The sequence below is a fragment of the Podarcis bocagei genome, assembly GCF_964188305.1.
Source record: "Podarcis bocagei genome assembly, chromosome: 17".
Classification (NCBI taxonomy): Eukaryota; Metazoa; Chordata; class Lepidosauria; order Squamata; family Lacertidae; genus Podarcis; species Podarcis bocagei.
In genome coordinates, this window is record NC_138143.1 from 15,279,310 (window position 1) to 15,306,856 (window position 27,547).

At 42.5% G+C, this 27,547-nt stretch overlaps 1 protein-coding gene across 2 annotated transcripts in view; it reads left to right on the plus strand.

The window, feature by feature from the left end:
- The first annotated feature begins 3,258 nt into the window (after window positions 1–3,258).
- The window catches only part of MLLT3 (MLLT3 super elongation complex subunit), a 116,817-nt gene continuing 92,528 nt past the window's right edge, over window positions 3,259–27,547 (plus strand). Inside the window, exons 1-2 of one of the 2 annotated variants that reach the window (XM_081176562.1) lie at window positions 3,259–3,413; window positions 4,568–4,748. In XM_081176562.1, coding sequence (XP_081032688.1) covers window positions 3,402–3,413; window positions 4,568–4,748 — 193 coding nt within the window. In that variant the 5' untranslated portion in view covers window positions 3,259–3,401. Of the gene's footprint in view, window positions 3,414–3,723; window positions 3,874–4,567; window positions 4,749–27,547 lie in introns of those variants that run through there. The other variant, XM_081176564.1, reaches the window with a different exon arrangement.

Below are 27,547 nucleotides of genomic sequence, written 5' to 3' on the forward strand. Positions count from 1 at the left end.
TTCTTCACACTCCCCACCTCTCCCCTCCAAGTTCTCCATCTGCCATCAACCCCAGCATCATGGTCAATGGTCCAGGATGATGGGAGTTGGGTGCCAAGCATATCTGGAGGTTTCCCATCCTTACTGTTAAGGGCTAGTGCTCATATTCTATTTTGGAAGCTTTTCTACTTGTTTGTCCATGTTATAAATTGATGTCTGAAATGGGGGCACGTGGGAGCTTCTGCTGAGACTAGGAAAAAATGCATGTGATTCCCTACCTTCCCCGTTATGGAAAAAGCTGTAGTAGAACATTTGTGTGAGCACTTACAGGAATTCGCTGCTGGCTGAGATAACACTTGCACTAACTCTAAGGCATAATTGTTGCTCTGCTTGAACTTAGGGCCACACACCATATACTCTCCTCTTTCTTTCTTTCTTTCTTTCTTTCTTTCTTTCTTTCTTTTAAAAGCAGCCTAGAGAACCTGCAAGTTTCAGCAAAGAAATCAAGATGAGCTGTAGAGGCTGCTTGAAAATTTATAGTTTATTTCTTTCTTTTTGTACATACAATAATTTTTTTGAAAGTTTTTTAGCATACTAAAGACTAAAATTCAAATGCATTTATAAGAAAACAAAAATACACCGAAAAAGAAAAATAATAATGAATATACACACACACAGTATTCTTCTTCTTCTTTGGCGATCACTCGTAGCCGAGTAAGATTGTCTTCCATGAACACGGTTTTAACAATGAGTCCATAAGTGACTGTGGAGACCAATTCTGGATCCACACGTCCTTCCATAGTGGGGACGTTGGATTCTGGGTGGGAGTTGATTATGGTGTGGATTTGCCAAGCGTGCCTTCCTCTTAGCACGTTTCTCTCTCTCTCTCTCTCTCTCTATATATATATAGAAAAAAGAGAGAAGAGTAAGAGTAGCTAAAAAGACCCTTTATCACATCTATATTGTGCCTATCATATAATTTATCCACACCTTAGACTCCCCCATCTCTCACCCTATTTCTTGTTTATTTTCTAAGTAAGCATCCCATGCCCTTCTGCAACTAGGCATTCTAGAGAACCGCCAGTGTGGCCGTCTGTTTTTCAGACAAGGTCCTTTGCCACTGCTGACTTTCGAATCAAAGCATCCCTGATGAGGTTAAACCTCTTAAAAAATGGAGATAAGGAAAGATTTGTTAAAGGTGTGGAACATTTAAACAACTGTAGAAATGGTAGCTTTGGAAGTAAAAAAAGAAAGAGCGAGAGAATGTATTAAAATGACCAAAATAATATAAGGATAAAAAAACTGGCAATTCCTATGTTAGCAAAACTGTGGGTTAATTTTAGGTAGTGCACTAAAATATAATCTTGGGTAATGTAAAGCAGTGGCTGAAAGTTGCCTTGATTCTGCCCCACAGGAAGATAACCCTTCTGGAAACAAAACAATGCTGCCACAATTTTCTGTCTCCCCTTTCCCCCACCTCAACAGACCAGACATTAAGCAGCCTTGACTGTCTATCTATCTGGAGAGTATTGGGAGAAGCAGATAGCTCCTTGTCCCTCAGGAACTTAACCAGATTACTCCTCTTTAGATGGATTACACTTGCTGATTGCTAAAGCGCCTCAAGTTTCTAATACAATACAGTTTATACCTATTACAGTCAAGAATTAGCTGTATTTGCTATTTTGGGACAGCTACGTCACTGCACGTGTTCCGAAGAGGGTTTGCTCACGAGAGTTGCCATAACACGATCCAAAGGTAAACAGCATCCAAATCCAGTCTCATTTAGGGCGCTTTAACCAGCAAGGTCTTCTTATGAACTGGGCCTTGATTCCAGAACCTATATTTTATGCTAGAAAGCGCTGGGGCAGGAAAATGAATCATACAGGAAGCCTCCGAGCATGCACAGGGTGCTTCCTGCCCGCTGCCCAACAACCACAACCCACTGCCACACAATTGAAACTAGAGGAATAACTCAAAAGGTGTGAGCTTTGAGAGACGTTTGGGTCCCATAACCTTTCTTTCTAGAAACCGACCACCAGATCATTGATAATATTTGCAGGACGCTGGATGAAGCATATTTATTTTATTAAATATACATCCTGTCTTTCCTCCTGGGAGATGGTATACCTGTTATTTCTATCATTCCCGTTTTATTCTCACAACAACCTTTTAAGGTAGGCCAAGGCGAGCAACAGGGACTGACTCGCAGCTGCCACTGAGCTTTATTAGGGCAGAGGCAGAATTTGAAGCTGGACCTCATATTGTTACCCCACAGAAACTTTTAAGGAAGCCCAAATTATTATTATTTTTGCTGAAATTGGATCAGCTTAGACATCTATGACATAGAGATCTAAAGACACAATACTTCTATGACTGTTGCATCTCATAAAGAACATTACACTACACATTGTTTGAACTTCCCGCCCATGTACTTTCTTTCTAGCGAGGACATTTTCCTTCCCTCCCAAAGGAGTTGCTCCTTAGTGTTTGACTAAAAACAGCTGTTTAAATAGCACTGCAGCAAACATTTCATTCTCAATGTCACTTAAATATTAATTAGTAACTACTGAACTACAATGTTGCATGCATACACACACACACACACACACACACACACACACACACACTTTCCACTTTCTTATTCAAAAGAAAAGATCTTTGTCTCCCATTAAAAAAAAACACACGCAAATCCCAGCCAAGGGAAACTCCAGCCGCTTTGCCTCATCCCGCAAGTGGCGACCCCCCATCTCCCCCCCCCCCGCCACAATAGCTGGGGGCTAAAATTGTTGTAGACATTGGATACATTCCAGCAGATTTAATCCGGTTTTTATTGTCAGAGCTCAGCCCTTCACTCCGGGGCTGGCTCCCTCCTTCCTCCTTCGCCGCCCCTCCGTTTGCAGCGACCTGTTCCCGGGAGGCGCGCCATTGCGCGCGGGGAGCCCCTCTCCGCCTGCCTTGCGCTCCTCTCTTGCGCGCGGGGTTCTCCTTGGGAAAAGGGGGGGAAAGGGAAAGAAAGAAAAAGAAATCCGGGCTGGCGGCGTTTTTCTGATTGGCTCAGCCTGCCTCTTCCCTTCCCTTTTTTTCCTCCTCTTTTTTTTGGCCCGGTGTGGTGAGCGTGCGCGCGCGCGCGTGTGTGTCCGGGCTGGGAACGGGCGGCAGGGCGCATGCTCTGGGTGGCTCTCCGGAGTCCGGGCTGCTGGGGGCTCCGTCTAAGAAGGCAGCGAGCAAGAGAGGCAGACAAGGAAGGAGGAGGCGCAGGAGAAGGAGGAGGAGGAGGGAGGAGGAGGAGAAAATCAGAAATAAAGAGCCCGCGTCCGTCCGCCATGGGCTCCCCTCTGCTGCGCGCATTCTCCGCTTCTTCATGAAGTAGAGCCGCAGGGGTGGGGGCGGGCAGAGCAGAGGACCCCCCCGGGCCCCCAGGCATGGCCAGTTCGGTGAGTACATGCAGCAGCCCCTTCCTGATCCTCTCCTCTCTTTTTTTCTTTCCTCCTCCTCCTTGCAGCGCTGCTGCTGCTGCTGCCCAGACGCCGTTTAGGGCTTGCCAATTAGGTTGGTGGCGGGGGAATTTTTCCTTTCCTCCCCCCTTTCCCCTTTCAGCTCGGCTTCCTCTCTTTCCTTGCACACCCCCGTCCCCCCTCCCCTCCACCCCACCTCCTCCAGCTCTTTCTGTGCAATTGCACGAAGCTGCCGGGCGCGCGCATGCACGCACACACCCGCGCGCACCGTGGAGGCGGATAATAATCCAGCCATATTTCTGCAGCAGCAGCAGCAGCAAGCGAGCGAGCGAGCGAGCCAGGCTGCTGCCGCCGCGGTTGCAAGCAGCCATCCGCCGGGGGAGCCGTGAGTACCGGGCAGGCGACTGGCTCGCTGCTCCCGAAGGCGCCTCTCAGGATGGTGCGTTCGCCCCGGCGTGGCTCTCTCTCTGACAGCCGGCGGCACCCCACCCCGGGCACTCCCCCCTTCCCCCCCTGCATGCAACCAGGCGTGTGTGTGTGCGTGTGCGTGCGTGCAATATCTAGGTGGAAGCGTCCCCCCTCTCTCCTTTTTATTTGCATTACTTAAATCACCGCGCCTCCTCCTCCTCTTCGTTTCCCCCTTTTCCGATTGTTCTGCTCTTATTCTGGATGCGAGCTCTAGCCTCGCTGGGCAATGCACACATTTTTTAAATGTGCAACCGGAATGCAAAGCAGAATGCCATCCCGACTGTGAATGCAAAGAGGGAGCCCGACACAGGATGGTGATTGTTAGGTTATATATATGGGTCAGGATGAATTTCCTCCAAGAGAGAGAGCCAGGTTCCCTTTCCTATTATTTCCTTACCCATTCAATCCCCAGCCCTTGTCTTGCTGGCTACATTCCGTTACAATTCCAGCTGTTCCAGATGTGGCGATGCCTTCCGAAAGGTTGCACCCACCTTAAGTGGACAAGCTGTTTTCTTTGTGTGTGTTTTCTTCTTGTCCCCTTTCTTTTCCCCCCCCCCCGGGAAGCTTGAAATCTGCAAGAGTTGGGGTGTGGGGGTGTGGTGGATCCTTGTTTTCCCTCTCCTGCTCATTGTTATGTATGTGTCTCTCTCTCCCTCTCTCTCTAGTGTGCTGTTCAGGTGAAACTGGAGCTGGGGCACCGAGCCCAGGTGAGGAAGAAACCCACCGTGGAGGGTTTTACCCATGATTGGATGGTGTTCGTCAGAGGACCGGAGCATAGCAACATTCAGCACTTTGTGGAGAAAGTCGTCTTTCACTTGCATGACAGCTTCCCGAGGCCAAAAAGAGGTAGGGCTTCGGGCACAAAGGTGTCTTGATAAATCCCCTTTTAATGTGTTTGCATAGGGGGGGAGGCAAAGGAAACAATCACCTTTCGAACTCTTGACTTTCCTTGCGTGTTCTGGGGTGGTCAAAGGATCCCAGCCAGGGCTGGAGCTTTTGCAGAGAAGGATTTCCTGATGGAAAAGGACCCTCAGGTGCAACAAGGGAGAGAGAGACTCTCTTGATAATCTCTTGGATTTTGAAGTTTACAGCCGATGGGCTTCCTGCATTTTCAGGCAGGGAAACAATGCCAGACTTGAGCTTCCCTGTGAAGCCACTGGCACCTGGTCTTTCTCTATCAATGCGATTTATTCCTGGCTGCAATGATCTTTAATCTCTGCTGCCCGTGACTGCAGTTTCATTGGGCAAAGGTTGTGTTCAGTTTGGAAAGCTGTAGTTCCCCCCCACCCCCGTTGTTGCTCTCATTAACAGTGTTTATGGTTTCTACCTCTCATTGGAAGGCATAATTTTGATTAAGGCTGTTTGTTTATTGCTGTCTCTTCCTTCCTTCGCCACCTTTTGTCCATTTTAGATTTTGTTATTGAAAAGTAAATATACTTATGAAAATTGAGGGAAGAATGACCTAAAAGTGTGGGATGTTACAAGTTCTGAGATGAATATGTGCTCAGCTCCTATTTCTACCTTTGCCTTTCGGGTTGTGGTCTTGGCTTTGTGTGGTCATTAGAATACACTTAAATGAAATATTCTAAATGCTTAAGTGGTGCTAAATGGGATGAGACTGATATTTCCTTTTATTTTCAGAGGTTTAGGAAGCCTTTGTTTCCAGTTCTGTTTTCTTTGACCTCCGAGTTGTTGTCTTGGCTGTTTTAGTTGGATTAGTGGAGGTAACAGTACAAACACAATAAGGGACTTTGTTTGTAAACAGGTTTGTTTATCTAAGAAAACTAGGTGGTTAGTAGTTATCTCCTGTCTGATCTGTAATCTTTATTGGCATCTAGAACTCCTGCAAACTCTTAGAATAGCGTCCTAATGAATCTATTCTGCTTAGAGCTGCTTTGAGAACACTGAAAACACAGAAGTACTAAAAAAGGAGAAAGGAGAGAACATGTATAAAGCAACTTTGAATGATACCTTTTTATGTTTCCCATACACCAAATAGTATAAGGTGTCTCCTCCCCGCTCCCCCACCAGCTTAATTTCTCTTTGAAACCTTGCAAAGTTGTTGAATATTATTTTGCTTGCTTCTCCTCTTTCCTTGTACAGTTCCAGGTTCATTTCTGCTATTCTGTTGGTCTTGGGGGTTCCCCCCCCCCCCGTTGTCCGATAGCTTTTCTATACCCTTATTTTCCTTTGTTATTGCTGTTTCAAAATATCCATGCGGAAGAGTCACTCCCCTTGTGTTCTCTTTATCGCTCCACCCCTACCAATGTGTGCATAAAAATGTATTTCAAGGGGATGTCGGGATGCAATAAGATGGAGTTTATTTTCCTTTCTGCGCCGTAAAAGAAGCGAGGCACTGAACCGATGGCAGCAAGTTGCTTGACTTTTCTCCTTTATGGGATAATCCTGGGCGCTTTTACCCCTTTAAAATAAGTGGGACTTGCTTCTAGATAAATACTTGTAAGATTGCAGCCTTAATCTTAGAGCTAATTTTTGTGTTCTGTCACAAACCAACGCCACCTATCTGCTTGGGTTTCCTAGGCTTAATTATTATTTTTTGTCCAGCCTGAGGGAAGTTGCATCTCCAGCGCAGACGTAGGGATTGTTGCTAGGTGTGGAGTGTGTCATGTTTGCGAAGAGATGCAAGCTTGCTCCTGGCGGCAGAAAGTTCTTGGATGTCTACTTGGCGCTGCTGAGCCTCCTATTTTTTGTTTCCTTCCCCGCAGGCATTGTTCGAAGATGCTTGTGTAATGCTGATTTGGTGGTTATTATTATTATTATTTGCGTGTGATTTTTTTCCATGTGACAATTGCTAGGAAAAATGCCAGCTCACATAGCCTGGAAGAGGACTCAGTCATATTGTAATTACGCATGACTCAGAACATAAGAGAACTGTTCTCTATTCACTGGGGATATGTAACAGAGAGTTAAAGCTGTACTAAATGTGCCACTCACCTGCGCAGTCGGCTTCAGCTTTTGTGGCCTAACAAAACTAATGAGATGCCAGAAAGATTTCTGGCCATGTCTGACCTCTTATGAGTCAAAGGGCAGAGGATGGGTGCTCTCAAGTGATCCTTCCAATTTGTTTTAGCAACCCAGCATTTAGTTCCTGTTAAAACCAGTGCCTAAAATGTCCTTTATGAGTGAAAGAGGTTTATCTTTATTTTTGTGATTGTATGAAACTGATTTGTGAAAGCAGCTCACATTGTATCCTTGACTACTAGACACACTCCTCTGTTGCACTTTGAATATTTACAGTAAAATATGAGACTACATTTCTCTATGAAAATATTACTGATCATTGGACTGTAACTTGTGCATTTTGCCCTTTGCAATACTGAATTTGCTATTTACCTCTTGACTCAAAACAACTTGGTGGTAGGATTTGTTTTGTTTTTGAGAGGGTATGAAATATTGTCATATTGAGGCTTGGCGCTTCTGAATTCTCCAACTCCTCCCCAAGAGTTATACCTTCCTGGTGGTGTGTTGCTGCATCAGTAATCCTGTATTTGATGTGTCTGTTCAGCTGAAAAATCATTGGTATCAATTTATCATCTGTGGGGCTTATAGTTATTCTGGGTCCAGTTTGGCATTTGTTTTTTGGACAACGAGAATTCTCTTATACAATACTGTGAAAGAATTGCATGCATTTCCTTTATGTAAAGAGAAAAAGAGGTGTTTCTGTAAGAGATTACTTATACTTACATGTTTAGGGGTTATGTTAGTACTAGATAGTATTTCTCAAGCACATCCTAGCTCATACTTCAAAGCATTCTGGGATACATCAGAACCACACGACTGCTTTTGCTCTGTCTTCAGGAAAGGGCATTTATTTTACTTTCCTATTGTGCAGTAGATCGTAATATCACTAGTGTTATGTTCCCTTAGCATCAAAAGACATTGTAAGTCTTGTGGGGAATCTTATAAATGTGCAACTTATTACAGATTGTGATTGAATGAATCTTTTGTTTACACTTGTTGTCTGCCTCTTACGGATGCACTGCTGTTATAATTGGTTTGCAATCTTGATTCTGTTGAAGAAAATTGAGAGGCTTCGTCTTGCATGAATGGAAGAGTTTGTTTGCTGCTGCACATAACGGTATATACTGGCAAATGGAAGAGGATCCGCGTTCCCTGTTACCGTACTTTGTGTGTGTGTTTTGTGAGGGTGATAATATGAATTAGCAAAGTGGTGGCTTTGGTTTGTCTTCGCAACAGGAAGAGAACCACTTATGATGTCCCTAGAAAAGTAGGAATAACCCTTAAAGCCTGTCTTATTCATAAAACGACGTTGCTGAAAGATGAGGTTGTTTAATACCTATTTGGCAGACATGCTTAAGGTTGCCATTAGTGTATCTTTTTGCCTGTTTAACAGGAAGCATGTAGCAACTCTTCATCTTGAACATAAAGTGCGCAGTGGCTTTTAGAAAATTTATACTGCCTGGTTTTGTATGATTGTCTTTTAAAACATCCATTAGTATTTAATGAAGTCTAGGTTTGCTGTAGACTTTGTGAGCTGTACCACGGGAGAAAGTGTACTTCATTAATGTAAATGGTGTTAAAAAGAATAGAGGGGAATCTCTCTAGCCAAGGAATTGCTTTTGCTTTGTAGCTTCTTTCTTCACCTTGCAGAGTTGGTTCCCCCCCTCCTCTGTCCATAAAACAAATAGATCAAGCACTGGGAATATTTCTGTTTACAGGTGCCAAATCTTAAGAATAAAAACATCTTGGATTGTTTAAAACATGCAGTTTTATGGTATGATCTCAAGGCACCACCTTGCTGAAGCTAACAGGTTTTGGTCTAGCCAGTACCTGCTTGGGAACCAAAACGCTGTTGCATTTGTTCAGTGGAACTTCCTTTTATTATTTTATTTATATATATATATAATAAATAATAATAATAATAAAAATTTATATACGACTTGATTGTTTTTTTTAAAAAAACAAACAAACCTCGAAGCAGTTTACAAACAGAATCAAACAATTTATTAGTAATAGCAAAACATCCAAGAAATTAAAGCAAACAAACTAAAAATTCATCAGCATGCTAGATACAGTATCTGGGTAGGCTTGTCTAAACAAAAATGTTTTTAGCAGGTGCCGAAAAGAGTTCAGTGAAGGTGCTTGCCTTCACTATAAATAGGTAGGGGGATCTAAAGTTTAGCTGCCACCACACTAAAGGCTTGATTTCTTACAGATGTGGAACAGGTATAATGTGGTGTTTGTAATGGTATCAGTTCCGCAGATTGAAGGGGCCGAGAGGACATACAGTATATGGCAAAGAGGGGTAAATTCTCCCACCTCTCCTCTCTAATCCGCTCTGCTTCCTCAGAATCTGCCCTAGAGAGGTTGGGGATTCTCTGGTCATATTTTGGGTGTGCAAGAGGAGAGGAAGGGGAAGTCCTGTTGTGCAAGTGGGAGGCCACTTGCAGAGTGTTGGCTAGCACCCAAAATGCAGAAAATAGCACCCACTTGGTGCTTACTAGGCTTCGCTCGATGTGCCAGCTCCACAATTCTAGGGATGCTCACGTGCTGTGTTAGAAACTCAGGTATATAAGATAGGCACCAAACAGCACCTTGAATCTGGGTTGCAGTTGCCACAACGGAATGTCTGGTGCCAGGGATTTGGACTAAATTATCCTTGGTATCCCTGACACCACTGCAGTTCTGTGATCTTAACTACAGTGATACCTTGGGTTACATACGCTTCAGGTTATAGATTCCACTAACCCAGAAATAGTGCTTCAGGTTAAGAACTTTGCTTCAGGATGAGAACAGAAATCGTGCTCCTGCGGCATGGCAGCAGCAGGAGGCCCCATTAGCTGAAGTGGTGCTTCAGGTTAAGCACAATTTCAGGTTAAGTACGGACCTCCGGAACGAATTAAGTACTTAACCCGAGGTACCACTGTACATTGCTTGACTGTAGCTTGCTCTTACAACAATTCATTTGTCCCAGGATGCAGGAAGGAGAAACGCACACACAATGGAAATGGAATTAACTACGGACCAAGGCAGAGATTTTAAAACTGTGGTCCCCTTCCTGGCACCCATAAATCTCCATGGAATCACAATTGGACCCATGGCAGTAGCAAAACACACCTGGCGCCTGGCTAATTTTGAACACTGCTGGCATGGGGGCAGCTCTGAAAGGGTGATGTTAAGTGTACTTGTTTACGTGTGTACACGAACCCTTGGAACCAAACCCCTGGGTAAGATGCAGTTGTACTATATAACATTTCTACTTGTGGCGACTCCCTTTGCAATTAAGAACCGTGCTGCCTGGGTGTTGCTAAACCCAAGGGCTATGTCCTTGTCACCATGATGTTGGCGTGGCACCAAGTTTCACCACTGGTGCCTGCAGTTTCTATTTTGGTATTTGATTTGGCATGATGGGTTGTTGCTTCTGTAGGTCTGGGGTGGTGTGTTGTGAACACAGCTGGCATTGTTCCTCGCTATTGTTAGGCTTATTTAACACGAAACTTCAGATATAAGACCAGAGGGCAGGATTCAGCTAAATAATGGTGTGAACACAAGGATTATCACAGTGCACTAGGACTTTGCCCTGTTGGTGGTGCCCTGGGCCATCCCCAAATCAGCTCCAGAGGATTGGGGAACCCACCAAACAGATTTAGGGGAGGGTGGGAGAAGAGGGCAGGACATTCTGTTGTACAAGGACAAATTCAGGCACTGATGGGACCTTAACTATAGTGCTACGTTGAATGCAGCTTAAAGAATACAGCTGCTCCTCGCCCCCTTTGTTAATGGCAGCAGACTTATACTCTTGCGTTTGAGATACCAAAGTCTAGTACATCACTTTTTTGCATGAGAAAACACTCGTGTGAGGTTTGTTCCACGTAAACCCTGAACCTAGGAGTAGGAAAACCCCATAGAGGCTTTTGTTTCAGTTAAGTGGTAAGCAAGTTTTTAAAAATAAACAAGCTAAAAAGGAAAATATCTGGTCCCCCAGATGTTCCTGGACTCCAGCTCTCATCAGGTGTGGCCAGGATAGTTGAGGATGGTGGCAGTTGCAATTCAACAGTATCTAGAAGACCACAGTTTCCCCACTCCTGCTCTGAATGTGTAAAGTCAGACTCCAAGAAATGCAAATTCATGCATTGTACAGCTGAACTCACTAGGGAGTCAAGTGTGGCTGCAACTTTTTGCATGCTTGGCACGATGGGTGGAACAGCCTTCTGACAATCTTTGTTGAAATGCAAACTTTACTGGCTTATTTACGACATTACACCAAACCATAATTTGTAGTAATCCTTATCTAAAACCTACACCTTCTAAGCTTACAGGCAAATAGAGTGCCAGGCAGGGAGAAGTAATTTGGCAATCCCTTTTCTACAGTGCAAAGGCCATATTTTGATTTGTTAATTCAGGAGTTATGCTGCATCAAAGTTAAATTTATTTAACCAGGTTTTGTTATGTTTGTCTGTTTCTAGCCTGGTTGCACATCACGCTAAGCCAAAGCATCGCTTAGTCTGAACACTCAGACTCTAGGAAAGGAGATTGTGGCTATTTAGCTTCTCCAGAGTAACTATGAGCTGTAACCAAGGTTTCTCCTGTAGTAGATAGGTAGCCGTGTTGGTCTGCCATAGTCAAAATAAAAAAATTCCTTCCAGTAGCACCTTAAAGACCAACTAACTTAGTTGGTCTTTAAGGTGCTACTGGAAGGAATTTTTTTATCAAGGTTTCTCCTATGGATTATATGGTTTCTCATGGATTATATGGGAGAGCTAAACCATGAGCCCAGGTTCAGATGACAAACTAGGTGAAACCACCGCTTGGTGTGTATTATTATTTATCCTCTTCCACTTGTATCCCAAAGCGATCTACAAAATATAATAAAAGCAGCACAAAACGTAACAGAATATTCTTTTAAAAGCAATATGAAGTACACACCTATGGCAGAGCCTTAGTCATACATCTGAGAAAGCTTGTTGGAAGAAAATTACCTTCAGTTATTTCCAAAAAGTGTAGCTAGTAGGCTCAGGATGATCAGGGAGAGGACCAAAGAAGATGCAATTTCTTTTTTGAGATCCAGCCCACTTACCTCTGTGCTCTGAGTCATGGTTTCAGCTTGATAAAACATTTGAACAAGGCCACTGTTTTGTTTTGCTTTAATATAATTTTTATTAGTTTTTTTAAACACACCATTTTCAACAGTAATTAAACATACTTTTACATCTTATTCAAATTTTTGACTTCCATCAATCCTGTCTGAAAATTTTCCAATCTAATCTCTCAGTATGCATTTCTTATCTTCCCTATTACATTTCAAACTCATAACCAATATCTCTATCTTTTCCTACTTTGTGACACTTCGTATATTTCTCCTTACAAAACTTCTTGTAGTCCTACTAGCGTAATTTGTTGATTACAGTTGCTCTTCAAATAATTCATATACTTCTTCCAATCTTCTGTAAATCTCTGGTCCCGCAGGTTTCGAATCCTTCCTGTCATTTTTAATTTTGTTTTTAAGTTGCATTCATTCAATTTGTTTTTATTATTGCTAGTTAGCCGCCCTGAGCCCGGCCTTGGCTGGGGAGGGCGGGGTATAAATAAAAATTATTGTTATTATTATTAGTGCAATGTGGCTTCCTCTCCTCCTGCCCAAAGTCTTAATCAAAACTGCTGCAGGTTGTCTCCCAAGTGGGATGAAGTCATCTTCCCCAAACTGCTTCATTTGTCATCTTTTTGAAAATCATTCCAAAATAGAGAGCCATAGGCAGTGTTAGAAAACCAGATATATAAGCTTGACACCAAGTTGGCTTCCTAAGCCAGGGTTACAGTCACCGAAATGCAATGTCTACTTGCCATTTTGGGGCCAGATGCCTTGAAAGTCTTATTTTTCAATATGACTTTTTTGTCCTGAAATTCATGCTGATTGTGCAGATGAAATACAATGGATAGAATTTTTAGGACGTGTTGCTGGTGTGTGGAAACAGTCAAGATCCAAGAATCCTCAGACAGGCACCTCCAGATGGGGGAGGAATCAGGCGCCATTTTGGCCTCCCGGGCATCTTCATTTGGTTGCAAATGGTCTGGCGAATTTCAAATGCTGGTCATAAGTGTGTGGACAGTTAATAGTGGTGCTTGAGGAATAATGTGCCACTGAAGGGTTAAACTTTTGTCTATTGGAGTTGTAGGGGGACAGATCCCAAACACTACAGTGGTACCTTGGTACTCGAACAGTTTGGCTCAAAAATGCTGCAAACCCGGAAGTGAGAATTCTGGTTTCTGAAAGTTTTTTGGAAGATGAACATCTGACGCCATTTCCAAGGCTTCCGATTGAGTTCAGGAAGCTCCTGCAGCCAATCAGAAGCCACGCCTTGGTTTTCAAACCGTTTCGGGAGTCAAACGGACTCCCGGAACGGATTAAGTTCGAGAACCAAGGTACCACTGTATTGATTTGGGTCCATTTAAAAGCAATTTACCAAATTGCTATGAGGAATAACATTGACTAAGTGTGCATCTCCTTCTTTCTCAAACCTTGGAACCCAGGATTGTGAATGCTTTAGAACCAACCCTCTCCTTGTTGGTATGTGATAACTCACCATGCCGATGCTATCACCGATTCACGTTGGGCGTTACTGGATATTCAAATATCCTTTATTAGGCATAGCAAGCCACACATTATCAAACAGACACCGTATACAAATTGTGCAAAATACGAGCTCAACATAACAAGGTTTGTCCCAGTCAGATCTTTAACTCCAGAGAAAATCAATTTGCATAAATAATATAATACAACATTACCACATCACCAATCAATTAAGAACCACTAAATCTCTTTATAATGGCCCAGTCTTTCTACATGGACAGCACTCAAAAATTCAGCCACTATTAAAGTAATTTGATCATTCCTGTCCGAGAGCAGGTCCTGAACTGTTGGTAGCTGTTGAGTTGAGCCTATTGTGTTGTAAGGCCGCTAATAATTGTCTTCTGGCATAAATGCCAAAATCACAAGAAAAGAAAATATGCTCCAAAGTATCAGGTTCCTGTTTACTACATTTGCAGAGATGTTCTGATTCTGGGAGAGCTAAATATCTTCCTCATACTATCATCGAGGAAAACATATTAAACCTGGCTAACATAAACAGCCTGCACTATTCATGATTCTTCATGTCATGTATCCCTTTTGGAAATCTCTACACAAAGGAATTACTGGATATTGTGATGGAAGTTATTGGCCCTGCCTCCTTTTAATCAGAGAGCTGGAATTAGACCTAGGAAATGAAGGTTCAAGTTCTGTGTCTTTCACTGAGCGACGTTGGCAGAGGGGTTCAGTGGGGGAGAAGGAACTTCGTGTGAGATTTCTGTACACCAGTTGCCATAACTTGATGATGTAGCAACCAGAGATTACTCCCAATAACTTGCATACTGATATTGCTGATTCTTACAGCTGACAGTGGTTTGGTGTGTGTGCAGGCGCATGCACACAAACAGGCACATGCACATCCATGTGTTAAATAAATGCTGGGTACTGTTTTTTAAAATTAGTGTAAATGTGATATAATTACCTATTTGAAACCAATCATTTGTATTTCTGCCCATCCAGACATATCCTTAAAAACCACAGCTGCCAACTGGAATTAGTTCTGGTTAGGCTAAGGATTATATAATCTTTGTCTGCTCAAGAGAGTTGTCCTACAAGTGTGCAGTGCCTTTCATTGTTCAAGTGTTCTGTCTTTCTAAATTACTCATCAGGTTTCTTTGCGAACTCTTCTTCCTAATTTGGGACATGTAACCCTGGCTCAATTTCTTGGTGAATACACTAATTTGCATGCCACTTGCAGATTAAAAACACACACACACACACACACACACACACACACACACACAAGATTGTCTGGCTATCCTTAGAAAGACCTTTGAGATTAATGGGCCCTGACTGAAGAAAATTATGTTTAAACAGAATGGCAAATTAAATACAATTGCTTAAGACATAATTCAATGTCAGTGTAATATGTCATAGTTTCCATTAGGGATGGATAGACAAGTCAACCTATTTATTTTCAATGTAAATTTTGCATGTGCTCACTCATATGTCCATTCCTCAATGGGTTTTGTTTGTTTGTTAATTTAAAAACACAGAAACTTTGCATTTTAATTATACACATTTTATATACGTTCTTCTTAAAATGTGGAACAAATTTATTCTCCATCCCTACTTGCCATAGCAGCATAAAACCACTATAAAAATTACATTATTCTATGAGTGCACCTCACAGTGTGGGACCCTCACAGATATTCCCAGTAAAAAAGAAAACCACTTTTCAAAAACCACAGCTACATTCTACAACAATTCATTTCACCATTTTAATACACATATTTGATTTGGTTGTCTAACACTAAGTGATTAAAATCTAAACATGCTGTACCACAAAATAATTTTCAGCATAAAGATTTGCGTTATGGAATCATCAAGATTCCCAGTAAGTCAACTCTGTGGTATATTGTGACCGTATAGTGTATCAGTTGACTGTGTCTCACAATCCCTTTACATTTTTGGTTGTAATTGCAATATTTCATGTACTCTTTCGATGATATATTTAGACAACGGATACAGAAAAATGGGCTGTGCTTTTATTCAGTTTGATTTGTATGCTGTACAGCACTATAAATGTGATATACCTGATGGTTACATTTCCTACTAAAAGTTAAATGTTACTCTTTGCCTGACAAAGTAACTCTGCAAGACGTTCGGGGCAGTAAAAGTTAGCACAGCGCACAAATTATATTGTCAAGCTGACAATCCATGGAATAATTTTTGCTTTCATTTCAGCAATAGGGAATGGATAATAAAATAACTATGGTCTAGTTTCTAAAAAACAGAACGGTGTGTTAAATCACTTCCTTGCGTTTGGTTTTGCATTAAAACATAGCTAATCGGTGTTATCTTTGTTGCTGGAGAGCAGAGAATTTTGCACAGTTAATAGTTTTATAGTTGCTAGTTCTGGGCAAAATGTTCTGTTTTGGTTTCTCTCCCCCACCCCCCCACCCCCAATAATGATGGGAGCTGCAAATTTGCAGAAACTATTGATGATACAAATATAAAAATGTGCGGATCATCTGTGTTCTGATCGTCTGTTGAAATCTGTTTTGAGCTCTAGCGTTTTAGATGCTGTAAAACCAACTAATAGAATCACAGAATAAATGAAGCTTGATAAGTTTTAATATAAAACTGAGGCTAAGGTGTTCGGAATTCCTAAGTTTTGTTCTCTGTTTCGTTATACTTTTCTCGGCACACGCTTCCATGACTCCCAATTTTGGAATAGTGTTGACGGCGAAGCACTTTGGCAAGGGATGACTTCCATTCATGACTTCCAGCCGGCGGTAGTTTTGCAATCCTTGAAAAATAAACAAAGTTCTCCCAACCCCTTGTCTGAACCACTCTGAAGGGTCATGGGGTGGGGAGGAAGAGGAGAAGAAGGCCCTTTGACCAGGTCAGTTATAGCCCATGATACAAGGAAGCTGCTAGGCTTGATCACATGGTTAGTACAGTTCCATATTTTGGGGCAATGAACATTTTCAAAGCTCTTTTTAAAATGCAGCAAGGGATTAAGACTGAAGAAGAATGGGAAACAACAACAACAACAAACAACAACAATTTATTTATACCCCGCCCATCTGGCTGAGTTTCCCCAGTCACTCTGGGCAGCTCCCAATCAAATGTTAAAAACAGTACAACATTAAATATTAAAAACTTCCCTGAACCAGGGCTGCCTTCAGATGTCTTTTAAAGATAGGATAGCTGCTTATTTCCTTCACATCTGAAGGGAGGGTGTTCCACAGGGTGGGCGCTACTACCGAGAAGGCCCTCTGTCTGGTTCCCTGTAACCTCATTTCTCGCAATGAGGGAACCGCCATAAGGCCCTCAGCGCTGGATCTCAGTGTCCGGGCTGAACGATGGGCGTGGAGACGCTCCTTCAGGTCTACAGGACCGAGGCCGTTTAGGCCTTTAAAGGTCAGCACCAACACTTTGAATTGTGCTTGGAAACCTACTGGGAGCCAATGCAGATCTCTCAGGACCAGTGTTATGTGGTCCCGGTGGCCACTCCCAGTCCCTAGTCTAGCTGCCGCATTCTGGATTAATTGCAGTTTCCGGGTCACCTTCAAAGGTAGCCCCACGTAGAGCGCATGGCAGTAGTCCAAGTGGGAGATAACTAGAGCATGCACCACTCTGGTGAGGCAGTCCGCGGGCAGGTAGGGTCTTAGCCTGCGTACCAGGTCACAGAATATACGATATGGTGATACCATCCTTTTAAGACTAGCTATGCCACTTCAGCAGAGGGCCTCCTTGTAGATGAGGAGGCAGTGTTGCAGCAGTGAGGACTGTGGTGAGGTGTGCACCCCAAATGATTATTCGCTCAGGTCCGCACCAGAGCTCTTCCCCCGGGATCCCATACTGAGTGCTGATTAGCTGCTGGGTCTCGCAGGTTTCCCCCACCTGTTCGCATCGCTGTGTGGGGACAGCGATTGCCCCGCCAGGCACATGCAGAGGTTGGGGTGCCAACATCTCATCTCTCTACCACCATCCCAGTCCACAAAGGCTGCTCCAGGTGAAGGAGCATCTCCACGCCCATCGTTCTGCCCGGACACTGAGGTCCAGCTCCGAGGGCCTTCTGATGGTTTCCACACTGTTACAACCAAGTTACAGGGAACCAGGCAGAGGGACTTCTCGGTGGTGGCGCCCACCCTGTGGAACGCCCTTCCATCAGATGTCAAGGAAACAAACAACTATCTGACTTTTAGAAGACATCTGAAGGCAGCCCTATTCAGGGAAGCTTTTAATGTTTGATGCATTACTGTATTTTTATATTTTGTTGGAAGCTGCCCAGAGTGGCTGGGCATAAATAAATTATTATTATTATTATTGTTGTTGTTGTTGTTGTTGTTGTTGTTGTTGTTGTTGTTGTTGTTTATTATTAATATGATGTCTCCTCTGGCTCCAGCTAGCACAACCTATTCCTATTTTTCTCTGGGTATACTGAGGAACTTCATTAAGGTGATTTTGAACAAGGCATTGTAAAATGTAGCATCTCCAGTATTTTTTACACTGGCTGCATCTATAGTCCAGAATGCTTTTTACCAGATTAGGTTTGCTGCATGAGCTTCAACCCTATCTGAATCCTAACTGGCCTTAGTGATCCAGGCTCTGGTTTAAAGTTAATGCCATGCGCTTTCCACAAGTTTGCCTTTCGGAAACTGCACTTTGTTAAGAACATATCTGCTAAATTACTGAGGTAGGGAATTATGGCTGTATTATGCTGGTCCTACGCTGCTTGCTGAGACTTCTAATCCATGGGGAGGCAAACTAAGGTCCGGGGGCCGGATCCAGCCCAATCGCCTTCTAAATCTGGCCCGCAGACTGTCCAGGAATCAGCGTGTTTTTATAAGAGTAGAATGTGTGCTTTTATTTAAAATGCGTCTCTGGGTTATTTGTGGGGCACAGGAATTTGTTCATTATTAGTTTTTTTTCAAAATATAGTCTGGTTGTGATATGCAGACCCTCCAAGTGTCTCTATTTTCCAGGAACATTCCTGATTTAGAGAAGTTTCCGATTTGATCCCAGAACGTCCCACTTTTCCTTAGGGTGTCTCTATTTTCAATGGAGGGTATGGAGTTATCTGACCCTCGAGCTGTCAGAAGGCAATCTTGTATAGGGAAGTTTTTAAATGTTTTAGTATGTTTTTATATATGTTGGAAGCTGCCCAGAGTGGCTGGGGCAACCCAGTAAGATGTGTGGGGTATAAATAGTAAATAGTCTGGCCCCGCACAAGGTCTGAGGGACAGTGGACCAGCCCCTTGCTGAAAAAGTTTGCTGGCCCCTGTATCTAATCCATTGAGGGCCAATTCAGTGCACTAGTTTGACTTTTTAAAGCCCTTCCTAGCTTAGGACAAGGGTATCTGCAGGACCTCCTGTCTCCTCATAGGTGCCTGTGCATTAAGAACTTGAATATAACCTTTGCAGGTGATATCCTGCTTCTGAGATGAGACAGGTATCTTACCAGAGACAGAGACTTCCTTGGGATGTGATGGAGATTAGGTTCAATGATAGTTCTACCTGGCATCTACTTTGTTCTTCTGGCTCTGTTTCCTCAGGCCATTTGGACATAATTTTAGACCTGTTGGTTTGTTTTTAAGAATTTGTTGCTTTTAGTTCTTAAGTGTGATGGCCTAGGACTGGGGCTCGGACTCGGAGCCAGAGGAGTCTCAGTCTGCATCAGATCCTTTGCCTCAGGCATCATCTGAACCAAGTCTGGGGCCTGATCCTGAAGAGTCCCAGTCTGCACAGGTTCCCCTGCAGCAAACACCAGCTGGGCCGAGTCAGGGGCCTGAGCCTGCCCTGGCTCCAGATGCGGGGATTCCCTCGTTGCCTTCAGCTGGGCCATCACTTACAGCTGCTCCACTACCGGTTGGGTCAGGGGAGGCTGAGGCGGCCCCTGGGTCTAGTAACCCACCGACGTCTCCCGAGCTGCAGAGACTAAGGTCTGAGAGAAGGAGAGACCTGAGTACTTGCAAGGGGAGTGCTCGCCTTTGGGCGAAACAGGGAGGTGAGTTGCCGGGGGATCAGGACCGGCCGCTGTCGGACCTTGCCCCAGGTTGCAGGAGCAACATTGCTGTATGCCAGATCCTGCCTGAGATCCTGTACCTGTCCTTGCCTGGTTTCCTGCCTCGTGTCCTGTCTTGGCCCTGTCAGATTGACTCCTAGCGGAACCCTTGGATTCGGGACCGGACCTCGACCACGTTACTCGGGTCACGCCCAGGCCCAGGACACTAAGCTTTTATTTATTTATTTTATTAATCATGTTTTATTATTATTCATATTTTAGTAGGCTTTGTATTTCTTCCTAGGAGTTTTTATTGATGGGTGGTATAATTTTTTATGTTTGACTTTGCAGCTTGCAACAAAAAGACAGCTCTAGATGATGGAAAGGACACACATTACAGCCGAAAAGTGATTAAATCCTGCCTTGAGGTTTAACCTTGCTAACCCCAAGTGCACAGTGCAGCCGGTTAAGCACTTTTCATGCCATTTATTTCAAAAGGGGAGAATTAAGCACATAGGTAAATTCCCCCCTTTGAAATGTATGGGAATAAAAAAAAGCCGCTTAACTTTAGCTAGATGAGACATAAAAGTTTGCTAAAAAGCTTGAAGAAATATTGTATTTTGAAGGTAATAGCACATCAAATATCAAAGCATTTTATCAAAATCTGAATTAAAGATTATACTTATGAAGCTGCTGATTGTATGGATTGACAAAATTCATGCAATTTATATAATTATATCATCAAGAAAAAAGGCCAAAAAAATTAAACATTCAAGTAAGAACTTTTTTTAATTATTACTCTCTGGTTTTGTACAATTAACAGATTCAGCAGCTTAAAAAGAAAGGGAAACTGTAGATGGGGATGTAGATCTTCTTTTCGCCACCTGAAGCTTCTATATTTAGCAAAAGCAAAAATTCAGATGAAAACAAAACAGGATTTCAATATAGTAAGAGTGTGATCATGAAAAGTAAGATTGCCTACAGAAAAACGAAAAGAACTATTTTCCATCGCTGCCATTTTCGGTGTCAAAATGTTTCCAGATAAGTTTGTTTTAATGTGGATTCGTGTTTTTAGTGAAAAGTTTTTCTGCGCTTGACTGTTTCGTGTGCAACTGAATTCTATGCTTAGGTGTTTAAAAGCCACAACTGCTGTCTCACTGTTGAGACAGCATCGTGGATCTGTGCTGATGGCTCCGATTCTGTGAGAATCCAGCAACGTTACCCTGCCCAAGTGACTGGATCCTTCAAATGTTCACTTGGCTGCATAGGGAGCTGCTCATACACTTGCAAATCTCATGCAGCTGAGAGAACATCTAAAGGGCACAGTGTAGGCAGGTAAGAGAGAGAAGCCAAAAGGGGCAAGAGACAGTATAAAGATATCTGAAAGGAAGGGTGCGGGAATGGGGATCCTAGTTTGTTTTGCACAAACCAGAATTGGTAAGTCAAGAAGAAACCTTGGCTTCAGTCATGGTTAGCTTAGAATCATAGAATCATAGAGTTGGAAGAGACCACAAGGGCCATCGAGTCCAACCCCCTGCCAAGCAGGAAACACCATCAGAGCACTCCTGACATATGGTTGTCAAGCCTCTGCTTAAAGACCTCCAAAGAAGGAAACTCCACCACACTCCTTGGCAGCAAATTCCACTGTCGAACAGCTCTTACTGTCAGGAAGTTCTTCCTAATGTTTAGGTGGAATCTTCTTTCTTGTAGTTTGGATCCATTGCTCCGTGTCCGCTTCTCTGGAGCAGCAGAAAACAACCTTTCTCCCTCCTCTATATGACATCCTTTTATATATTTGAACATGGCTATCATATCACCCCTTAACCTCCTCTTCTCCAGGCTAAACATGCCCAGCTCCCTTAGCCGTTCCTCATAAGGCATCGTTTCCAGGCCTTTGACCATTTTGGTTGCCCTCCTTGGAGTGAAACAAACCATGGATTCTGGTTTGACCGCAATGCTAATTCAGGGATCATTGCTTATTCTCCCTGTTCACACTAAGAGGAGTGAAGTGCAGGCCAGCTGAGTGTTCATGGTAAATGGTTAACATTGGCAAATTAATACTTAGGCTGCCAACCAGTCACGGACACACATTTCCATATCGCAAAGAAACGTTCCGTCTCGTAGCTGTCACTTGTTGCTTCTGGGAAATTGTGGGGGCTTACTCTTAAAGTAAGTGATATTGCTTGGTATCTATACAGTGGGCACTCGGGTTGCGAACTTGATCCGTGCGGGATGCACGCTCGCAACCCGCAGCGGTGTATCTGCACACACGCGCGGGTTGTGATTCGGTGCTTCTGCGCAAAGCGCGATTTCGCACTTCTGCGCATGTGCAACTGCCGAAACCCAGAAGTAACCTGTTCCGGTACTTCTGGGTTTCAGTGATCCGTAACCTGAAAAAACGCAACCTGAAGCATTTGTAACCCGAGGTATGACTGTACATGTATGTGTGCCGAGAGAGAGAGAGAGAGAGAGAGAGAAAGAGAGAGAGAGAGAGAGAGAGAGGGAGAGAGAGAGAGGGAGTGTTCTCCTGCTTAAATCCTTAAATGTCATATTTATATTTAGCGGACAGATGAAGAATTGGAAGTCCCTTACCTTCTGAGTTTTATTCCCCCCCTCTTTTAGCCTCTTTTCTATTTCTATTTCTAATAATAATAATAATAAATAATAATATATTCATACCCCACCCATCTGGCTGGGTGTTTTTATTACTCTCTAGCTCTCTCTTTCTTTCTTGAAATATATTTTTATTTGATTTTCAAGAGTAGAAACATACAACAAAACCAATTCCACTTCCAAATATCGAGATTACTCTGAATCTCCTGACTTCCCCTCCATCTCTTCCATGGGCCCTATTAATAATAATAATAATAATTTTTATTTATATCCCGTCCTCCCCAGCCAAGGCCGGGCTTAGGGCGGTTATTGATCCTATTTTCAGCTGCATATCAATACTTTCTCTCTGTCTCTTTCTTTATTTCCTTTCTACCTCCTCCTCTTTATGCTTTTATTGTATTTAGAACAAAGTTTTAGTTTGGACAAAAAAGAAGAAAATATATTTCATATTAAGTTTTGTATCCCCCCCATAAACCCTAATATCTGTTAAAAAGAAAACAAAACAAAAAGAAACAGCTCTTAGAAATGCTTGATTTATAACATAGAGCAGAACTACCTTATAATATGATCTTGGGACATCCAGAATGTGTAAAATGTTTACACAAACATTTCTATCTGATGTTTAGAAGACATCTGAAGGCAGCACTGTTTAGGGAAGTTTTTATTGACTGATGTTTTAATGTACTTTTAATCTTTTGTTGGAAGCCTCCCAGAGTGGCTGGGGAAACCCAGCCAGATGGGTGGGGTAGAAATAAATTATTCTTATTCTTATTCTAAAACAAGAACAGGAATCTTCCCCAAAATATAATATTGATTGCGCTTGAATCTTCCTGCCACACTTGCCTTCCTCTTCTGCCACACCAGTGTGGCGTGCCCTTTGAGAACTGCTGCAGATATGAATTCTGTATCATAGAATGGGTAAAGCCCCATGTCTGATAAACTCTTTTGAATGGGGAAGGTCTCAGTTGTCTCCACGCCATCACCAGTTAGGGAAAGACTCCATTCTGAAACCTTGGAGAATGTTGACAATACAGGAACTTGTAAGCTGGTATAGCGTCCTAAGATATGTTTTAATTGTTGAAGCAACCAATTCGTATGCAAACTTGTACTGGAAATACATGATGTTAATAATAAATTGTTTTAAAAGCAACCAGAAATGAGGTGCAATACAAATAGATGTGTGTGGAGGGTTGTTTTTGTTAATACTGTAATGGAACAAAGAACCTAAATGACTGCTTCAAATGCACTCCTGGCATTGAAGGAGTGGATTTTTTTTTAAAAAAACAAACCACTCCCCAAAAAACTCTGGTACTTTTGAGCAGGAAAATAGAAATGCTTTTCCCCCTCTGCATCTGTTGAAGACCCCCTCTCCCCCTGTAGCAGGACCTCAAGGCTAGTAAAAGAAGATGGCTTTGAAGCCCTGCAGGAAAGCTGGGATATCAAAGGAAGTTATAGGGAGTTCAGCAGCAATTGTTTTATGGCCTGTCAGAAATGGGCCTATTTGTATCGGTAAGCGCAGGGCGTATATGTGAGTTGACAATTTGGTGCCATTTATATCCGCCATAAAAGGAGGAGAAGAAGTTAAAGGGGCAGAGGAACTAAGCTGTAAATGCAAATTGTTTTAGCTCATTCTCCCGCCACACACACACACACAAAAAAAGAGCAGCAAAGGAAGCTATCTATAGGAAGCATTTTATTGACGTTGCTTTAATAGGGGCCAGTCGCGTCCTCAGTCTAACATAATATTGTACCCTTCCTGCAGAATTTTAAATCCCTTTGCTCTTTTAGGCTAAAACGGTATATGCATCAGTGATGGAACTTGACTGGAAAGTTGAGGAATTAGAAATGTGGATTGCTTGAAAACATGCAGCCTATGTCTGAGTGCCTTGCAAAGTCTTGCCACGGCATCTTCTGAACTAAATCTTGGACTTTCCATTATTATATAAATGAGCTAATGGCTTAGAATGCATTTAATGGCTAGCCATTTAGCTTTCCAAACGGGTATACCGTGAAGAAGATTTGACCAACTGTCGAGATAAAGGAAGCTTTTTTTCTCTAAAGATGAAGTTAAAAATTATTCCTGTGGCCCAAGAGCTTAGCTTCCTAGAATGCAGTGTTTGATTATATTTGAGGGATCTTACAGACCCTGGAAGACATGTTTGATTAATCTCGGATGGACTCACAACTCATATTTTGTGAGCTGTGGCTTTCTGCTGCATGGGAGGGAAATTTGCAAACGGAGTGGAACATGCAAGATACCCCCCCCCAAAAAAAACCACACACACACACACACACACACACACACACGTTTTTGTCGAACATTTATGGCAGCAAGAGCAAAGCCAGCCAAATGCAGGCATGAAGAGGAAAAGTAAGAAGAGCAGTTACGGTAACTCATTAGAGAAGGAACGAAACGAATGGCGGGCTACAAGATGCTGCAGATGTTTACAAACAACTGTCAAAACTGTTTCAACAACAGGGAGTTATTGAGGGAGGCAGTTTGCTATTTTATTTGTACTGAGTAGTACCTGGATGTCTCCTGCTACAAATGCACAAGAAAATGAGACACTCCATTTCAAAATGTAGCTCTGATGGGCAAAAGGAGCTTGCATTTGGAGCTTGCAAGAAACAGAACCATATCCTGAGCAAAAGTTGCTTCTGTTTCTCAATTAGCTTCCGGACCAAATGCTCTCCTTTAATTCCTTGCCTTCAAAGAACTAAGAAACTCCTTCCTTGATTGCTTGCAATCCCTGGGACAGTTAAACTGTACAGTGATGAATATTATCACTGAATTTTCCCCTTCAGAACCTGCCCTCATTGACCACAGTGGATAGGACTTGTCAAATTGAGGAACACTTCAGCTAAATGACCAGATCAGAGAGTGCTGATACTATAGAGTACTTGAGTTTTAAAATTTGTTCTATTAACTTCAGTGAGTTGCAGTACATGAATTTCAGTTTGTTGATGTTTTAGGACTCTGTAGGAGCTGTTTGTCTCCAGTGTGACTATTGTTTTTAATGCATTAGCAGTCCTTTTTATACATTGAATCATTGGTGGCTTAATATTTCTCCCAAGCAATTAAAAAAAAAATTCATAAAACTGTATAACTAAAACGGCAACAATCCCTGATATCTAAAATTATTTCCTGTTCTCTGATGTTCAGTCTATTCTCCTAATATGGGAAGAGTAAAGGGATTTCAATTGTCAACTCCCTTTTTAGTGCAGAATATCTTTTTTAAAAAAATATAATTTTTAAGCTGTGGAATTGAAACACAGGATATGTGTTGCTAGGTTCTCCTTTTCAAGATATGAAAAATCAATTATTCTGAATTGACAAAAGAGAAAAGTTAACGATACCACTCTTGGGCATACAGTAGATAAGAGCCGCGGATCAATCACGTAATAGGTTGTGACGGTGAGGTTATTTGAAGCAAAGCACTTTGATCATCTGTCAGATCACGTTAAGGAAAAAAAATTCTCTCACAAGAAATTCTGTCATTTTTACAAGGCTGGGGTCCTGGTTCTTAAGGGCCAGACACTGTCTAAAACCATGCAATGTGAATGGCAGACTCAGCAAACAAATTCACCTCTGATACTGGGCCAGAAACCCCACTGCACGCATGCAGTTGCTAAGTAGAATTGTAACATAGACAATCTTCAAACTTTTAAGGCAAATCTGTACCCATTGTCTTCATGTTCCAGGCACAATGTCTTATGATGTTGCCCTTTACTCTGCATTGTACTTTGGGATTGCTTCCTCCAGCTATTTCTGTTCTTAACATGTACATCTGCAGGCATCTAGAAACACCCCCCCTCCAACACCCATAAGTACTGTAGTTGTTTCCAAGCAAAGTTTCTAGGGTCTTTCCAAACCTAGTCTTTGGCCATTTTCTCACTACAGTGGTTCCTCGGGTCACATACGCTTCAGGTTACAGACTCCGCTAACCCAGAAATAGTGCTTCAGGTTAAGAACTTTGCTTCAGGATGAGAACAGAAATCGTGCTCCGGTGGCGTGGCAGCAGCAGGAGACCTCATTAGCTAAAGTGGTGCTTCAGGTTAAGAACAGTTTCAGGTTAAGAACAGTTTCAGGTTAAGAACAGACCTCCAGAACGAATTAAGTACTTAACCTGAGGTACTACTGTACAAAGATTTGTATCTGGTTATTTTGTCTTAGTAATGTGGCCAGCACCCCTGAGATATCTACTTGTGCATCAAAGATATGTGTGATGTACCATCTGAGGTTTTCTGTTGTATTCTGTCACTATAAAGGAATGCTGGATCTCTTTGCATAACATGACAAGATGTAGTTCTCAGTTCACAAATGCAGGCGTGTATTTTGCTTCTGATACTTTGATGGGACTTCAAAGTCTGCATCTTTCCTGCTGATTGCCTGTTAGTGCCTTTGATCAAGGACACTTTTGCCCATTTTCGGAACAGATGAGTTTGCCAGAAGCTTTTGCGCAATTAATTTCAGCTAAAACACTCTCAGAATTTGGAAGCTTTGCGAAACACCTTTAAATGTCAGCATTTGGTTCCAATGTTCTTGGCATTTTTGTTTTGGATTGAAATTATTCAGCAATTGGCTGGGTTTGCTTGCTCACTCACGTGCATGGAATATTACCATTGCTTTTAAATTAGGGAGTCCTGGCCAAATTGGAACACAGACTAGCTCCAGTCTATGTGTAGGTTTTCTTCTTCTTCAGTAAAAGAGATAATTGCATGCATTGAAGAAAGTTTTGGCCTCTTTCTGTTGAGAATTCTTGCTTTTTAAAGCTTCATGTTGGCATTAAGAAAATCTAGTTATTTGGCCACTATGGGAAAAGCTTATTGTTGCTCTGGTACTTCTTGTAGCATTGCTTGCTTACCAAATCATGGCATAGAAAATACCAAACATTCCTTTACTTAAAGAATTCTTAGGGTAGGGTAATTACCATCCCCGTTTGGCAGATGTGGAACTGACTGGGGGGTGGGCTCAGGTTAGTCAATGTATGAGCAGGGGTTGAACCCAGTTTCCAGTATCTAAAGTAATCTCTTCAGTAGGACACCGTCTTAAAAAGCAGGTGGGGGAATGGAAAAAAACAACCAAAGACTACTCATTTATTTGAAGAGATTGAAATCAGTACAGTTTAGTCTTATTTTCTGAAAAATGAAGAAAAACAATGTAAACAATTAAAAAAGAGAAAGACACATATATAAGTAGATTTTAAACAATACAGTGGTACCTCAGTTTTTGAACATAATCTGTTCCGGAAGACCGTTCGAGTTCCAAAACTTTCAGAAACCAAGGCACAAAGGGCAGCCTGCAAATTTAATAGAGAAAAATAACACATACACTCAGCGGAAGGCATTCGGCTTCTGAGGCATGTTAAAGAACGGAAGCATTTACAGAATTCGAGTTCTGAAATGTTTGTCAACAGAGACATTCGAAAACCAAGGTTCCACTTAATCGCATGTGGGTTTTTTAGTTTA